This window comes from Heteronotia binoei, chromosome 2 (genome assembly GCF_032191835.1).
Source record: "Heteronotia binoei isolate CCM8104 ecotype False Entrance Well chromosome 2, APGP_CSIRO_Hbin_v1, whole genome shotgun sequence".
Taxonomy (NCBI): Eukaryota; Metazoa; Chordata; class Lepidosauria; order Squamata; family Gekkonidae; genus Heteronotia; species Heteronotia binoei.
This window is the reverse complement of record NC_083224.1, coordinates 68,643,206-68,662,395: the sequence shown is the minus strand read 5'-3', so window position 1 is coordinate 68,662,395 and position 19,190 is coordinate 68,643,206. Positions and strand designations below refer to the sequence as shown.

At 42.0% G+C, this 19,190-nt stretch overlaps 1 protein-coding gene across 1 annotated transcript; it reads right to left on the bottom strand.

Annotated features, from left to right (window-relative positions):
• Positions 1-719: 719 nt before the first annotated feature.
• CIMIP3 (ciliary microtubule inner protein 3) lies at positions 720-18,335 on the bottom strand. Its single transcript, XM_060231243.1, has 2 exons — positions 17,464-18,335; positions 720-1,693 (listed from the first exon to the last, which is right to left on the bottom strand). Exon 2 carries the CDS (start codon positions 1,646-1,648, stop codon positions 1,292-1,294), a length of 357 nt encoding a protein of 118 aa, XP_060087226.1. The 5' UTR covers positions 1,649-1,693; positions 17,464-18,335; the 3' UTR covers positions 720-1,291.
• Positions 18,336-19,190: the final 855 nt, after the last annotated feature.

Below are 19,190 nucleotides of genomic sequence, written 5' to 3'. Positions count from 1 at the left end.
CCTGTTTATAGCAGAGGAATTACCATGTCTGCTAAGAGCTGGGGACAGCCCATATGTAATCAGAGGATTTAAGGAAATTCCCTCCAATCTGTGGAGGAATGAGAGCCCCACTGAATGTCAAAATTCAGAAATATTTTGACTTCACTTTAAAGCTTCTCTGGGTTTACAGACCCTTTGCATTCTTTTTATTACCCAGGGCTATTTGCATCTATCTGAAAGCCTTTGGCATTACCTGTCCCTCAAAGATAGGGACAGTATTGCCAGATGTAATGAAGCACAAATTGTTTGGTGTTTTCTGTTCTACTTCAGTACTTTTAAGAGCAGTATCCTAACAAAGCTGTGTGAGTAGCCTAGTTTGATCAAAACTGTTAACAATGGAGTCACAGATCTGCCTTTCTCCTCATAGAGGCTATTGGTCCAGGAAACCATTCAGTTTCTGTTCCAAAACCAACCCTGAAGCTGGATTGAAATGGATCTAGGCAGGGCTTTTTTTTTGTATAAAAAACCCAGCAAGAACTTATTTGCATATTAGGCCACACACCCCTGACACCAAGCCAGCCGGAACTGTGTTCCTGCTCAAAAAAAGCCCTGGATCTAGGTAATCAAAATCATCCTGAGGCACAGTTTGGCCACCCCTGGTGTAGTGAGTATTCACTCATTGCTTGTGAAGAAGTGGGATTTAGTTAATGAAAGCTTATGATTAGATAAAATTCTGTTAGTTTTTAAGGTACCACAATATGTTTTTATTTTTGCTGCAACAGACTAACAAGGCTATCCCAGTAGAGCTTATGAAGCATGAGGTCTTCAAATCCCTACTTCACATTTCATACCAACACTAGGGAAAACACAGTACCAGTCACTAACACTTCTGCTTTCCCTACTTCTTAAATGTGTGAACTGACCTTCATAGAAGCTGGACTGGTTCCACATGTCCTAAATGAGGCAATGCAGAGAGTACTACCTCATTTGTTTTGTATATTGGTGCTTTCATCATGTCCTGCTTTGAAATCTGGATCTAATTTTTTTGCTGTTAACAAGCAAAAGATGAAAATCCAGCCCTTTTTAAAGTTTCTTCTGTCACAGGCCTACCAAATACAGGCTGGTTTGGGAAACCTCATTCGCAGACATTTAAAGTACTCTGTTGCAATGCATTCCAGAAGCTCTTGGAAGGTAGATTTGCTTCTTTTGAAACTCTTACAAGATATCCTCTAGTTGATCTTGGAAACTGTTAGATTCCACATTAGTGTACCCTGATCAATGAGAGTCTTAGGCTAAGTGCATGGTGGTTTCATTATTTTGTGGATGCTGAAGTCAGACCTGGTTTTTTCCTCACAACGGTTCTCCACTTCACAATGTTCATCCTCTCAACATCCAACACCTTCCTCTTATGATCTGTGTCTGGGGAATACCGATAACCACAGGTTGGTTTTTGTAAGGTGTAAAAAGGATTGTATGAGTTGGTGTAGTTAGGATTGTAGAAAGCAAACTTGAGAGACTCAGGTGTGTGTCCTCCAGGGTGTATGACTACAGGAACAAATGTAGAGGATAAAGCCTGTTCCATCTTATAGCCTTGAGCTCCAAGGTGCACCTTCTTTGGTGTCTGTGCCTCAGCAGGCGACTGTGGTGATGCTTTGGCCTCTTTTGACATCTTGCAGGCATAGATGGGCTTTTGAGCTTTCAGAGATGTTTGGGTCTGTAAAAAGAAAAGTCAAATGGAGGGATGTATTAAGGCTGTTGTTTAGTTTAATTTTAACCTTCAGAAAATCTGCCCCAAGCTAATGGTGATAGACCTAGGTGAAGAATCTGATCTGTCACTGATTCTCTTGCAGATGTGCAAGGGGATTTCAAATGCAGCATCAAGAAAGTAGAGCTTTCCCCTCCAACTGCACTTGCCCTGCCTTTTTTCTCCTTGTGGAGCTCTGTGACAGGAAGTTACCTCCACTGGAGAAAATAAGCCAGGTAGGCTAGAAAAAGAGGTGTGAGAGCAAAATTCATCTTCCTCTCCCATGCTATATTTTAAATCACTCAATCCAATGCTTTATAGCAAATTTGCTGGATCCTGTGACACATCTTTTTTGCAATGCAGAGTATCAGTTGAGCACAGAGCAAGCCAAACATGGCAGAAAGCTGGGCTAACAGAGTTTTGTTTTGTTCAGGTTCTAGAAAAATCTGAAAATATAACATTTGTGCATTTATTGTTCAAAATGCAGGATTTGACATTGTAACAGTGACTAGCACTCAAAATGTGACATGCAGCAAAGTGGAAAGATGTGCAAGTTTTCCATTCAAATAAATGAACCAGCATCAGATTGGAAGAGGGGGATTTGTAGCGGCAGCTGCTGCTGGTGAGAGACAGCAGGAAAGCCCAGCTTTCAGAATATGATCAACACTGATTTCAATGTGATGGAAGGCTGCTGCAAACACTGTTGTCATGTACTGAATGTCCCAAATACAAATTTACATCTTATTTTATTAAAACTTTAAATTCAGATGCATTCTCGATCATATGAAATAAAGATTATGAAACACTTTTATATTGCAAAAAACCGGTAATAGAAGAATGAGGAACAAAAATGCCTCTGAAGGCACATATAAACATGACCAATCAGTTATATTCATTCTGCATTTCTTATTACAGAAACACTGAAATCTCTCAGAGATGTTTTTCATTCTTTCACTTTACTTCCTGGTTCCAAATTGGGCATTGATTGATGCCTGCTCCCTGGGCAACTGTTGACTGGAAAGCAAGTTCCATCCTGTGTAGATTATCTGCTTTATTTGTGTAACACACAGTTCATTCCTAACTAGAGTTACACCCTCCTATACCCACTGAAGTCAACTAGCTTAGATGGAGCTAACTCTGTTTAGGATTGCACTGCTAAACTCTTATGCCATGTGAGTTTATTTTTAAACCTTGTTAGCAGGTTTCTGCTTTCCATGACGCTTTAAGCTTATTAAGCTGTATTATTTTAGGCCTCTAGATCTAGCTCTATCCAGTGGTTTGTATAGCTATTAATCTTGTAACTAAGGAAATCATTATGTAGAGCAATGAATGGCTATGAAGGGAGTCAGTGCAGTGGAACCAGCATTTTCATGCAGGAGAGGTGCAGAGCCTTCAGGCCTTTTTAGGCAGTGGGTTTATTTAACAAGAGAGGCACAGGATCCAAATTTCTTCCTTCAAGAAAGTACTTCTGTTTTCAAAGTTATCACATTTGTCCCCTTCCACAAAGTTTAATTTATTGTCATTCAGAAAAATGCTACTTTTTCTAGCTTGTGGAGTCCCTGCAGTCTGGTAGGCTGTATGAAATGTGGTGGCCTAATATAGCAGCTGTTGGATAGTGCCATGCAATTCTACATACATCCCTTCCTACATGCTTAATTTTTTTTTCTTTACAAATTCTCTTAGAATTGAATGCTTGACAGAAAGTTCCATTCAAATATGAAAATATTGTCATAGCACTTTTTTAAAAGTGGAAAGCCCTTCTCTTAAAGAAACATGTTTCTGGAAGCAGCTCATTCCCATTTCCAGCACTACCCCCAGACTTACCCTGGAGCCACAGGATGGTCACTCAGAAAACCACTGTGGAGCAACAGAGAAGCTTGCCATGACAGCAGCAACAAGGAAAGCTGGATCCATAAATAATTGGATATCATATTGCACTAATGTAGCACTAGCAGTAATTTCCAACAGTATCTGTGAAGTTTGGCCTCGTAAGGTGCTTAAAAGAAGACCAGCGAGGAGGTGGCTGGGCTCTCTCCCCAGGCTGCACAGGAGAGACCCAGTGGAAAGAAGGATGAACCTGGCACTATAAACCCCCTCTCTTCTCCAGTTCTAAGGCTCTGCAAGCTACAAAGGTGCAGAAGGTGCAACAAAGAGCTTCTGAGGTGTATAGATCAAATTAGGGAACCTCCTGCCAATTGGCTCTGTCCCTGTGATCACTTCATAGGGCAGTAGGAGAAAAACAGGGGGATAAAATGGTATTCATCAGCACCACATCATCACTTCCCAGGGTTGCAAGGTACCTCCAGGCAACCAGTGGGGACAGGGGAGATTTACAAGGAAGTTGCATCATCACACCCACAACGTCCAGGTGACACTCTTATATCTGGACAAAAACTGTATGGTAAAACCAGCTTCTACCATAAAGTTTTTGCCCAAATACCAGAGTATTACCCAGATGTTGCTGTTGTGATGGCATCATTTCCTGCACAACACTGGCCATGAGGCCTAGGCCTGTTCTTTCTCCTGGTAAGTTCCACCCGACAAGAGTGGTCTGGCAATCCTATCACTTTCAATGACAGTGTAGTGTGGATGGATGCCATTTGGACAAGTCCCACTCTCCCTATTCTCTCGAGCATTGCCTGTCTTTTGGTACTTGCCCTTGGCTGGCAATCCTATTTTGTGGAGAGAGGTGTGGACTGGACAGGCCTAAACTCCACACCATGATATACCTCCCTGGATATAGAATACCCTTCATATGTTATCTGTAGTTAAAATACTCTGCCACTGCTGCTGAATCAGAGCTAACATGAATACAGTGCTGATGAGATAGCCTAGGATTATTGTCGTACACATAGAAACCAATTTGGGCACTAGGAGTCTTCAGAGCTGTGGTGAACACCACATACATTCCCCATTTGGTTTGTTTCAAACCCACACACAGTATCAGCATAGTTAGTCTCTGTCATCATAAGGGCTAGAAATTTGGATTCTAACAATTTTAACTAAACTATATAGTAATACCCAGCTTGTATGAGTACCCAGCTTGCTAGGGGGGAAGCGTAGATGACTGGGGAAGGCAATGGCAAACCACCCCGTAAAAAAGTCTGCCGCAAAAATGTTGTGATGCGACGTCACCCCAGAGTCGGAAAGGACTGGTGCTTGCACAGGGGACTACCTTTACCTTTATATAGTAATACAGAACTGGAAATCTTGTTGGTCTTTAAGGTGATACTGGTCTCACATTTTGCTATTCCACTGAAGACCAACATGGATATCCCCCTGAATACAGAAGTGAATATATAATGTGTGAATGGGCCTTAGAACTGAGATCTGTTGCAGAGAGAACACTTAAGATGATCTTGTGGTAATATAAGTAGTAGACTGGTTTAACAAATGCTGTTATATGTTATACCCTTTTTATATTCTTGAGATACAGTATAAAATTTCCATTTTTCTACAGTGTAAAATTCCATCCTGCTTCATGTTCTACAGGTGCCTGGTAATATATTTTGTGCATACATCATCTCCATCCAGCTGGAAACATGCTTAAACAACCCAGACAAAGCTGATGAGAAACACACCCTTCCAACAAGTATTCAGATGCCACAAGCTAAGAAAGGTGATAACCATCTCTTCATTCTGAATTTCAAAGTAAATCAAGGAATGCTTTCCAAAAATTCCAAATCTAATCAGGTTCACTTTATAAGAGGAAGAAAAATGACTTTCCTTTCCTTTCTTGTGCCTATGCGCAAAGCATGTCCTAAGACCAAACTACAAGGGGAAAGGTTCCCAGCATTCCCATGTTTATTACAGTGATTAAAAGACTTGTGGATATATTAGGCGTTTCTTGACATATTTCACAAATTGCCCATCAAGCTTTCCATTAACCCTTTTCATAGCCTGGAGCAGGTGGCTAAGTACATGCCAGAAATTATATGGATAACAAGCCTCTCAAAAACATATACACTATGAGGATGAAGTCATGGGAACCAAAAAATCCACACAGTGAGGGCTGTCACCTTTGTTACTGGCCTTATTCATCTGCTTTTAAAAATACAGTCACCCAGGAAAGCTGTTCCTGACATGGATACAGGAAAAAATGCTTCATTTGCTAAATTTCTTTGAATCAGGGTGCTGCTAGATACACAACTGCAAGGCCAATAAATAGTGACAAACTGAACAACAGTTTATTAGCTTTAATATTGTTACAGAAAAGATTCTAAGATTATTCTCCACAGAAGAAACATGGGAAAAATCACTTCAGAATATCAAATAATACATGGATCTTAATAGACATGTTCTTGGCTAGAGATTCTGCTTGCCATCCTCCTGTGTATTTCACTCCAAACTAAATTGCTACAGTTGCCAACCACCAGGTAGGGACTTGAGTTCTACTGAAATTACAACTGTTCTCCAGACTACATCACATCTTCATTGAGATCCCTCCCCTCCCCAAACTCTTCCCTCCCTAGGCACCATCTCCAAATCTCCAGGAGGAGCCCAGGATGGAGGAGATGACAACTCTATATATACCCAACTGAGACAGACATTCAAATATCATACAGTGTGTCCTACAGGGCAAATAACAGTTTTGCAGTGTTATTTCAGGCTGAGAGAACAATGAGCTGAGGAAAGGTTAATCCCCTCCTGCAAAACATGCTGCTGTTCTGAACTGAACTGGGGCCCCACATAACTGCTGTTTTCAAAGAAAAAAATGCTTGGGAGCTCCAAATGTGGAACCTCCACCACTTCATTTAGTTTGATTCTTGCTGGAGGTGGTGGTGATGTTTGCTTTATTTATTTATTTAATTGGATTTATATCCTGCCCTCCCTGGTGAAGCAGGCTCATGGCGGCTCACAACAGTAAAAACATGTACAAATATTAAACATTAACTAATTAAAACCTTAAACAATATAACAGTTAAAACATTTTAAAAAGCAATTTGGTGCTAATACATTCCAGTAGTTTCAGTTTCAGTCTTCTTGAGTATCCTCATATATGGCTATTGATTAAAAGCAAGTTGAAATAAAGCTGTCTTGCAAGCCTTGCGGAACTGAACAAGGTCCTGCAAGGCTCTTGCTTCTTCCGGCAGTTGGTTCCACCAATAGGGGGCTGCTATAGAGAAGGCTCTCTCTCGAGTGATCTTCAAACTTGCTTCCCTCAGCCCAGGGATCGATAACAGGTTCCGTGTCCTGGATCTGAGTACCCTCTGGGGAACATATGGGAAGAGACGGTCCCTAAGGTAGACAGGTCTTTGGCCATTACTATCATATGAGAAGAGGCAACCCCCCCCACCTCCCCCATCACATCTTGGGGTGGGGGGAGTGGTCTGCAGCAATCTCACATCCCTCTCTGTCTGTTTCAGATTCAGACTTTCTTCACTAACACACACTCCTATACTCTTCCCTCATCTGGCGCAGACAGCATCTTCTCTAAATCTGATGGGCCTATGAACAAGAGAGCTCATCCACTACCAATTCTCTCACTGATTAAAAATCGACCATTACAAAGGAGTAGTTAGCAATTATATCACTATAAAAACGTGCTGGTCTCCCAAATTTTTGTTCCATTACATACAGAGGACTTTTCCCTGTAATTTTCCTTTATGAATGGATAGAACATTTATAACAATAAAAGAGCACAGGGTGGGGGAATGTAAGAACATAAGAGAAGCCATGTTGGATCAGGCCAATGGCCCATCCAGTCCAACATTCTTTGTCAAACAGTGGCCAATATATGTGTGTGTGTGTGTGTGTGTATACACACACACACACACACACACACATATATATACTGTGGCTAATAGCCACCAAGGGACCTCTGCTCCATATTTTTATCCAATCTCCTCTTAAAGCTGGCTATGCTTGTAGCCGCTGCCACCTCCTGTGGCAGTGAATTCCACATGTTAATCACCCTTTGGGTGAAGAAGTACTTCCTTTTATTTGTTTTAACCTGACTGCTCAGCAATTTTATTGAATGCCCACGAGTTCTTGTATTGTGAGAAAGGGAGAAAAGGACTTCTTTCTCTACTTTCTCCATCCCATTCATAATCTTGTAAACCTCTATCATGTCATCCCGCAGTCGACATTTCTCCAAGCTAAAGAGCCCCAAGCGTTTTAACCTTTCTTAACAGGGAAAGTGTACCAAACCTTTAATCATTCTAGTTGCCCTTTTCTGCACTTTTTCTAATGCTATAATATCCTTTTTGAGGTGTGGTAGCCAGAATCGTACACTGAGACCGCACCATCTTTAGCACTTTCCTGGCCAAACCATCAATCCCACACTCCAGAGCTTAATATTATTTTTAAAAGGGAGGGGGGACAGGGAATTTCTTTTAAAAACAGTTATGGATATTTCAGCATAATGTTCAATTTGTAAGTCTGCCAACTTTGACTTGAGAAATTCCTGGAGATTTGGGGGGTGGAGCTTGCAGAGGCGAGAGACCAGAGCTTGATGAGCATTTGATGCCATAGACTCCATCGTCTCAAGTTGCCATTTCTTCCAGACTCTGCAGTCTGTAGATGAGTTGTAATTCTGGAAGAACTCTAGGCCCTAGCACTAACAGCACCACTCTTCAGGGCCCTTTTAACATGAGGAAAATGACATGCGGTAAGCAAAGAATTCATTCACTCTTCCCCCTGCCTGAAACTGGCATCAGTGCAGCTGCATTTTTTTTTTTTATGAAAAACAAGTATACAAAGAATGAAACGCCCCTTGGAATTCTAAATACAAAGCTCCCAGCATCTTACAATGAAATGGTAAACATAATAAAAAGAAGATAGGTGCATAAAAACATTCAGCAACTTAAAATTATATTAATAAAAGCTCAATTTATGGAAAGCTAAATTCCATTGTTTCAGAGTAAGGTGCAAAAGAGCCCCACTGTACATCAAAACAAAATTTCATTAAATTCTCACATGACCTAGAAACAGTACTCAGGATGGGGCTATGCAGATGAAGGGACAGACCTATACAGATAGAAACATGCTTGTTCCTCTATGGATTGCATTAAAAACAGTGGAAAAAAGAGGGGGAAACAGTTAATATTTTGGGGCACAGCTGAGGAAGCTAAGCTTCCCCAGACTGAAGGATCATGGTTGAACAGGTTTGGATTTCTGCATTTATTTCTTCCATGTAAGTGAGTGGCTGTCATGTGGCGTTATAGGGAATAATAAAGCACAGACAAAACAAAAGTACAAAGGGGTATGACAGGTGAAAAAAGATGTACAGTAAAACCGCCTTAAACCCACTGATCGAAAATGGTAAATATATCCCCATGAGAATGGACTTGGTGGGGAAAATACTGGTAACGGCTAAGCTGGACTATTTATCCCAGTTGTTGGCTGGGAAATCTAAGGAAGAAGCAAGGAAATATTGGGTGAAACTATACCTGGCTAGACACTCAAGACTCTAAAGATTCTTTGGTGTGAACTTATATCTCCTTTCCCCTGTATTCTTTATTATAATATCATTTTTATTGGAAATGTTAGCTTAAATAGATACTTCAACAAGAAGACTTACAACATAAATGTATCAAAACACATTATCTTAATGTTGATAATTTAATGTTAAGAGATAATATGTGATAACATCTGTATTCTAAGAAAGTATATTATATGCAGATTAGAGTATATTTGTAACTACAATTTTCTATTTCCTCTTACCCATACCCCTCAGCTTTTTCGAAAACCAATAAAACTCTTCTCCGCTTCACCGTAACTGCTCCTCCGAAGCGGAGAAGAGGCGGCAGCGCAGCGGCGTCGCCCGCTCCGCTCTGCCTCTGAGGTGAAATCAGAGAAGGGGAGGGTGGAGGCAGGCCAGGAGCGTGGTGAGCCATGAGTCTGGGTCCTGCCGCCTCTTCTCCAGTTCACCTTAGCTGCTCCTCCGAGATGGGGCAGCTCGCCACGCTCCTTGGCACCATTTCCCCCCTCCCCCCGCTTCCGTTTTTTTGGAGAGCGGGGGAAGAGGCTGTAAATCCTGGGGTCCCCCGCCAGGGCGGGAGGGTTGGGAAGCCTAATCTGACCATTCCACCATCTCAGAGCCATCTTATTATACTGTGTGTGTAGACCAGGCCTATGTTAGTGTCGTCACTGATTTAGGGGTGTTGAAATCTCAGCAGTGGCAAATCCTATAACTGAACATTATGTTCTAAACTTACTGCTGATTAGTTTTACTGATTATTAGAACATTATTAGAGCAAAGGAGAAAGCAATCCTCTGCACTTGATCCAAATGATAAGTCGACACTGACAGGATGAAAAGGGAAAGGCTTTCCTGCAAAAACATGGATAGCCTGCAAAGAGATACATTAGTAAGTTATCAAGTTGCCAGCACTGCATGTCAAGGATGATGCTATACAACATACCTAAAGGTGAATTTCAACACTAAAGGGATGGAAAGAATGGGTTTAGGGCTTAATTTCAGGCAGGGCCAATCAGCTCCATGCCCTACAACTTGTTTTCCATAATACAGCTTGGTCCTCAAGCATGGGAAGCAACACTGAAAGCAGTCCTTGTAAACATGCTCACACAAGTAACACATGGTCTCTCTCAATATGCCTGGGAACCAACAGTAAGGCTTCAGGTAATTATGAGACTTGACACCTGACAACAACATAGTGAATCTCCTCTGTAAAAACAGAAGAGAAGGAACAATGAGCAATCCTTGAATTCCAGTAAGGAATCAGATTCCCCCAAAGACCAATAAAGTATTGGGAACACCTTATTTATTTATTTTATTTATATTTCAATTTATATCCCGCCCTTCCTGCTCAGGGCAGCTTACAACATATATAATCTAACATAGGTTTATGTTAGATTATATGTTAATCTAACATAGGTTTAGCTTTAAAACATCAATTTACAACAATTTAAAACAGTAAGATAATAAAACATCTTGGGTTTGGACTTAGGAATCAGAATCGTATCACAAACACTAAAAAAGGTGAATAAAACAGAGAGAGAGAGAGCATGTTGCAGTAGTGCCCCGTTGCCATTTACTGCAATAGGGTTACAGTCGAGTGCTTTAAAATCAAGTAGTAAGGTTAGCTTTGTGCTTCATTTTTATGAAAAGCTTCTCTTTTGGTTGAATAATAATAATATAATAATACTTTTTATTTATATCCCGCCCTCCCCGCACAAGCAGGCTCAGGGCGGTTGACTTTGTTACACACATGAAAAGTCTTTATTTCAGGACCTACAAAATGCTTTGAAGAAGGATATGCTTTCTTTTTTTCTTCTTTACAGATTTATGGCCAGAGCTTTTCTTTGGATTTAATAACCTGTAGAATCTTCTCTCAAACAGATACCTATTCATAGACACCTAATCCCTCTTGCGTATCATCTAGACAGGGGTCACAAAAAGGACAATCTATAGAGGAATAAGAATGTTTTGGAATTGTCTGAATTACACTTTCAGACCTATCTGCTCTCAACTCCATTTAATCATTTTACATCATGATTCATGAACATGTTTTTTTCTCACTCCATACCTGCATCCTAGTTGTTTTGCCTCATTTCAACTGTTTATAATGTATAGCTTTGTATTCAGAAAGACTGCATTTTACTATTTACTCTGCCACTTTATGGAAATGCCATGGCTCAAGAAATACACCACTTGGGTAGTCAGTTTCACATATGAAATACCATTGATATTATAGCATTGGAAAAAGTGCAGAAAAGGGCAACTAGAATGATTAAAGGGTTGGAACACTTTCCCTATGAAGAAAGGTTAAAACGCTTGGGGCTCTTTAGCTTGGAGAAACGTCGACTGCAGGGTGACATGATAGAGGTTTACAAGATTATGCATGGGATAGAGAAGGTAGAGAAAGAAGCACTTTTTTTCCCTTTCTCACAATATGAGAACTTGTGGGCATTCAATGAAATTGCTGAGCAGTCAGGTTAGAACGGATAAAAGGAAGTACTTCTTCACCCAAAGGGTGATTAACATGTGGAATTCACTGCCACAGGAGGTGGCAGCGGCTACAAGCATAGACAGCTTTAAGAGGGGAATGGATGAGCATATGGAGCAGATGTCCATCAGTGGCTATTAGCCACAGCTTATTGTTGGAACTCTCTGTCTGGGGCAGTGATGCTCTGTATTCTTGTGCGGGGGGGGCACAGTGGAAGGGCTTCTAGCCCCACTGGTGGACCTCTTGATGGCACTTGGTTTTTTTGGCCACTGTGCGACATAGAGTGTTGGACTGGATGAGTCATTGGCCTGATCCAACATGGCTTCTCTTATGTTCTTATTGCTAGTAGAGTTGCCAGGTCTGTGTTGGAAAATAACTGGAGACTTTGGGGATGGATCCAGGAGAGGGTGGGGTTTGGGGAAGGGCCTCAGCATGGTACAACACCATAGAGTCCACCCTCCAAAGCAGGCATTTTCTCCAGGGGAACTGATCTCTGCCAGCTAGAGATCAGTTGTAAAAGCAGGAGATCTCTACACCCCACCTGGAGGCTGGCAGCCTTAAAAACCAGACTGTACCCACATTTACATTACATAGGTGCTTAGCTCTGTTTATTTTGTAGAATTCAGTATGCCAGAGTTGCAATCCTATGCACAGTTCCTTGGAGTCAGCTGAATGGAGTAAACATGCATAGGATTGGACTCTAAGTCTATCACCACAACATGCTGAGGAAATGTATCACAGCACAGGGCTCCCAAAAACAACTATGGACCCTCGAACAAAGATTCCTTCTATCCCCTTTAAAGAAACAAAACATTAAGAAGGGAATATAAAGAGAGAGAACCAAAAGGGCTGAGATTAGTTCCACTGGCTTCAATGGTATTTATTCTCTCTCAACATAGCAACCAGGGTAAGACACAAGGAGTCATCAGTCCTTACAGAACGGAGTAATGGAAGTCTCTGTAGGAATCCAGATTCTGTCACTTTATTTGCTCTGTTTTCAAGTCAAACAAAGGATTAAAGTGAGTAATTATGGATTCATAAAGGAACTTTTAACTATCGCCAAGACTCAAGATTGGCTCAGACAAACACCCATGATACTAGTGATGTCCTTGCTTTTGCAGGGAAACAGAATGAAGCAGGTTAGATGTCTGGCTTCCCAGAGTCCCAGATAAGGTTGTCAATTTTTAAACTGATCCTCATATCGCATTTGTTTACTATGATCAAAGATCAGCTATTTCAAAACAGTCACATCTAAATAATTTCCAGATAAAATTAAATTCATTACAAGTACATATACCAAACATGAAAATATAAAATACATAGTTAAATGAGATGTTAAAACAATCCCTTTTCCTTTTCTCTAATTATACAAGCCACAGCACAGAACCTCGCCACCTTAGAAGTGATCTCATTACAACAATCAGCAAGAAGCAAGGAAATATAAAATTGCTTAGGTCTGCCTAGGTACTTAGACAGAATTGAATTGATATAAGACAACTGAATGTTCTGATAAAAGTGACAGTTTTAAAGGACATGCTTGATTGTCTCAATCCAGCCAGATTGACAAGGGCAGAGTTGTTTCTCATAGGGAATACGTGCATATCTTCCATCTAGCACCGCAGAAGGTAACACGTTAAAAGTCAGGCCAGTGTGAAGGTTCTATGGTGCTTAGGAAGTTCCAGCGAATAGAGCTATGGGGGGGGGGGGGCACACATTATTTTGGGTAGGATTCCTCACTGCTGGAATGGAAAAGGAACTGAACTTATAGCAATCCTTTTAATATCAGTTTGATCTGCAGCTATTATCAGATGATAATTCCATGAAAAGCTTTAGCTGCTCGTTTTTATTCTAGTAAAGGTCTGACGTTTCCCCCTGTCCTGTTGGCAACTTTACTCCTAGAACAACATTGAACCTGTTTTAGTTTGTACCCTTATTACTTCCCACCCCTGCTGCCCACATACACCTTGCCTGCTAAATAGAGCTATCATATTCTGTATTCTTTGTTTCCCTCACAATGATTTGTGGAATTTTTCTTGCATGTACTGAGGAGCCATAGTTAATCAAACAAAATATATTTATGATGGCTTAATACCAGGTGATTTTGACTAGAGCAGGGAATACTCAGATTGGAGCAGATCAGTTGACTACATTTATGAATCAGTTGCAAAGTACTCTGTGGTCTTTATAACAGTTTTCACTTATTGCTTTATAGCAGGGGTGGCCAATCACCCTGAGCCTGCTTCAGCGGGGAGGGTGGGATATAAATCTAATAAATAATAATAACAATTTTGCTTAACATAAGAGCCACATAGAATAAATGTCAGATGTTTGAGAGCCACAAGACAGGAAGGCAGGCAGATGGATTGGGGGGGAGAGAGAGGTTGAAAGAAAGCAACTTCAAATGCATTCTCTAAGCTACCAGCTGGTTTGACTTGGAGAAGTAATTTAAAGAGAAAAATGCCTTTTCCAAGCTGAATGACGAATGGAGAGGGCTTTGAGAGCCACACGATATGTGTGAAGGAGCCACAGTTTGGCCATCCCAGCTTTATAGTGTTCAAAGTATTGTGTGTACATTCTCTCAGTAACTTTAACAACCAGCTCATAAAGTTGATCAGTATTTCCTCATATTGCTTGATAGGAAGCTGAGGTTGGGATACTGTAATTTGCTTTTAAACAGATTCAGGTGGGTAGCCATGCTGGTCTGAAGCAACAAAACAAAGTTTGAGTCCAGTGGCACATTTAAGCCCCAAAAAATTTGATTCTAGGTATGGAATAGGCACATGGGTTCAGCTGTAGATACACAAACACTGCATTCAAATGTTGTTGCTTCTAAACAGTTCACTTTCCAGTCAAGATCTGCACTGAGGACTAAGCAGCACGTAATATATGCCATACAGAACTACATGCAATATACAGTTCTGTATTTCCTTTTTTAGACTTTTTTTTTAAATGCAGCCACTGGGGTTACAGTTCCCAGGGAGAAATGTCTCTCTCTGTGTAGGAAAGAGGGTCCTTTAACACTTTCCCCTTTGCTTCACCAATCAAAACCACCAAGCTCAAACTGCTTTTACCCCAATTGGGGGAAATGCATGCATTTTTCCTAGCAGAGTTAAGAATTAGTAGGACAGTCATTTTGCTTCTGAAAATGTCAATAAGGAAAAGAAGAAGTTTTTGTCTCCAGCACACCCATCTCTTTTTTTAACTGCAGCCCCAGTGGCAGCATTTTATAAAAAGAACCATCCTAAAGGAGCATTTGTGCGGCGACGGGGGGGGGGGGAATAAAATTCAGCACTTAATCACCGCACTAGCTTCCAGCACAATTAGCTTCCAGCACAATAATTTTCATGCATACTGATTTATTTATTTATTTATTTATTTATTTATTTATTTATTTATTTATTTCATTCATTTATATCCCGCCCTCCCCCACCTCGGCAGGCTCAGGGCGGCTAACAACATTTTATAAAAACATACAGTAATAAATAAAGCCTTTAGATTTACAATATAAAACATTAAAACATTAAACTTAATAACATTAAAACCAGTCTAATAACTGCAGTTATACAGCGGTATAGGTCTTTAGGCTGCATTGGCGGATCCTTAATTACCAATCCTCTTTAGCAGTCCGAGTGTGCAAGTTTAAAAAGGGTGGTCTTGCAGGCCCTGCGGAACTGATCAAGGTTCCGCAGGGCCCGCGCCTCTTCGGGGAGTCGGTTCCATAGGGTAGGGGCCGCGATCGAAAAGGCCCATGCTCTAATATTCTGGTGTTTAATCTCCTTCGGCCCAGGGATGGTCATTAGGTTTTTCCCAGCTGACCTCAGTGCTCTCTGGGGTTCATATGGGGAAAGACGGTCCCTCAGGTAGGCAGGTCCTCGGCCATATAAGGCTTTAAAGGTAATGACCAACACTTTGTACTGGACCCGGTATATAATTGGCAGCCAGTGCAGTTCACGTAGCCCCGGCCGTATATGTTCCCGTTTCGGGAGTCCCAACAACAGCCTGGCTGCCGCTAGAAACCATATAAATTATCCTAGAAACCCTATCCTAGAAACCATATAAATTATCTCTAAAAGTATTGTGTTGGATCTCACAATGTTAGCAAACAGTTCACATTTATTCTCATTTCACTGATCAGGAACTGAGAGCAAATGCTGATTACTGTACTCTCCTAAAGCTATTTGGTCCATGCCAGGACTTTAGCTGGGTTCCTTCCAAGGCTATGTGGAAGAAAGAATATATGAATCTGCCTAATGCTAAACCAGGCCGAAAGGTCTTTCCCAATGCTTTTGACCTGAGATCTAAGGGGCATGCGATCATTTTTGCCCACGTGCAAACAAAACAACAACAGAAGACATGGTGTCCTAGCAAACAAAATGAGGGAGGGGAGAGAAGAGTTAGAGGCACACTTGGATCAAGCCAAACCACAGCAGCACCATCTCAAGTATTCACCTTGCACAGATCTGAAAGGTGATGATGAGCTAAACCATGCATCTTGCCTTCTCCTGTACCACTGATTCCGTAAGTGCTGCCAGTGTCTCATTGATTAGACAGAGATCTGGCCCTAGATTCCAAGCAAAATGGTCTGGTGTGCCACTATTAGCACACATGCCAAGAGACTGGCTATCTCTGATTCAAATGGAGGTGCCACTGGGTCCATAGGAAATTCAGTGATGATGAGGAAGAAACTGGTTATTTAGGCCAATACAATAAGCCTTTTAAATATGAAGCTCTTCAAACACCTAACATTTTTTGAGTGAATTCCTATTCCACATATGGAGGGTGGGGGGAGGCAGAGACGAAGGGACATCACTGCCAACACTAGGTTGAGAAATCCCTGGAGATTTTTTCAGGTGAAGCCCAGGGAGAGTGGGGTTTGGGAAGGGTAGGTACTTTGTTGGGATAGGATGTCATAGAATCCACCCTCCAAAGCCGCCCTAGGAGAACTAATCTCTTTTGTCCGAAGAGCAGTTATAATTCCAGGGGATCTCCAGGTTCCATCTGGAGGCTGGCAGTCCTAGACAACACATATGCAAGGTAGGTGATACTAGCAAGCAAGGGCAATAGAGCAAGCCCCTTTATCTGCCCAATACTGCAGCATTTGGAGACCTATGCAGTGCTGGGCACATTAGAAGGCAATCTGCATGGCACCTTTATCGGGGTCAACCAAATCACACTTAACAGTCTGTGAGCTCTCATAGTCACCAGAACCCTTCCTCAGGCTAAATATCACAATTTTTAAAAAATGTTCAAAAAGTGAAAGGACATCCCTCCAGACATGATGGTGTGAGTCCTGGCCAAGCCCTCATTGTGTTAGGTGCGGAGCCTCTTCCAATGGTGCTGGTTTAAAGTTACACTCAGCTCTTTGGGGCAAGAGGCAATAAATAGGTCTTAACAAAGTCCAAGAAATGTCTCTAAATTCTCTCTAAATTAGCGAGATGCAAAATCCCTTTTCGGAAGAAAGCACAAAAACACTTGGTGGTCAATGTATTAACTGGGGAGATAAATGTAAGATGTTGCTTAAACTACAGAGGCCAACTGAGGTTAGATTCTGTAGTTTACCTCAGGTTGTATTCTGTCAGTCAGTCACCATAACTTTCAGCTGCCACGTTATTTTCTTTATGGGCTGGATTCAGGTATGATAATTGTAAGAAGTTTGTTAGCACTCTTCCTGGGTTTGTTCGCAATTTTACTTTTAGAGCCACACGGCTGCCGCTATAATTTATTTCCACCCCGGAAGGGTCAGGCCAGGCTGATGCTGACGATGTAGCCGAGACTCCTTGGTCCGGCTCCGCCCCTCACTCTTAAACGCATTAGCCCAAGGAACTCCTACCTCCCAGGGAGACTTCCCTGCGGGGTTCTCCTGCAGCGTCACCCGGTAGCTCCTCCCCTTGGCGTTGTTCCTAAGCGCCTGAGAAAGTAAAGCCGGAGGGGAAAGAAGGCATGAGCGCGGCGCTTGGGCGCATGTTGGTCTGCGCAGCCCGGCTTTCCGACCCTGCTGAGGTGCGGCGCTGCCTTGTCTTGCGGGGCCGGCTGGGTCATTGTGACTTGGGGAAGGCGTCAACCGGAGGAGCGCGGCTAAAGGGACAGGGGCGAGCGTCGGTTTCCTGGGCTAGAGATTAAGAGTTTCGGTCGGGGCTTTACACGAGAGACTTCCTTTGCTTTCAGAAGCCGCATCCTCTGACCTCAATGCCCGCTTTCACGTGCAGGCTGAGCCTGAGGCGGTGTGGTGCGGCGGATTGCACATACGCGCACATTATGCTTTCAGAGGCCTGGACTGAATCCTGCCTTGACTGTTTCCCTCCTGCTTTCTAAAAGGTCGAAAGCGCCGCCGCCTGGGCACTTGGGCTTTCTTTAGAGCCATTCCTTTACAGAAGGGGGAGCAGGTCAGCTGTGACAATGGAGGGCAACTGGCTGGCGATGTGATGGAGCATTCACGTGTATGTTTGCCCAGCCGATGGGAAGCTGGCTTTGGCAAGAGTAAAAATATTACTCATTTCTGCAGCCACAGCCAAGCTCCGCCCTCGTCAGATGCCGCCCTCAGATCTCCTGGAATTTTCCCACGGTAGGGTTGGCAGCCCTAGTTAACCGACCCTTTCGCAGGATTAATTTTAACTGGAAGTAAACTTGGATGAGATCAATGAGGCTTGCTGCCGAGTTTGCATAGCATTGCAGTCTTAATGAATTTATTATCTCCTTTAAAAAAAAACAGCCCTTGCATCTAAAACACAGACTACAAGCATTAAATCACCATTTTAGTTACACCCGACAGCCACTGTGTACAAGGCAAGTTTCCTCAGTGTTTGTGCCAACATATGAGAATCCATGGAATATAAAGATGATGTGCTAGCCATGGACGGGGGATATGTGTTTGGCACAAAGCAAATAACTAACTTTCAGATTAACCTAGAAATCCGTTGTAAGAATAAAATGAGGTAACTCTGTGTATGGCATGCTGAGCATCTTATTGTGTTAGGCATTGTGGTGCTTTACTGGATAAGAACCAGTACTGTGTTCAGCATCACTGTCACCTTTTCACAACATTCTCTTTCACACAGAGCAATTGTTTTGTTGAGTAGTTAGGATTACACCCTGGTCATGTTCAAATCTCTATGCAACCACTGGTGACTTTGGGTCTGTCAAGGTAGCTGGGAGGATAACACGAAAGTGGGGAACATCAGCTCCTCTCAGCTCCTTACAAGAAGGGCAGAGTAAAAAATATCAGATAATGGATTAATTGTGATTTTCTAGAAAGTTCATGTGAACTTGAAAACAATGGAACTGTAAAGGGTCATTGTGAGTTTTGAATTTATTTTTGCTGCAAGTCATATTTCTGGTTGCAGTGTCACACCTGTGTATTATGCTATGAATGCTAATGCAGTGTCATGTAGATCAGTTTGTTCCTCAGTGGGTTGGCTGTGACAGACTGTGTTTAAAAATCTTTAAAAGGGACTACACCTCTCTAAGCAGGCATTCTTTTATTTGCGTGCCTAGTTGAATTTGTTGTGAGTTAGCCTGATGAGTAACTTGCATCGTGTCATAACAGATATTTCCTGGCAT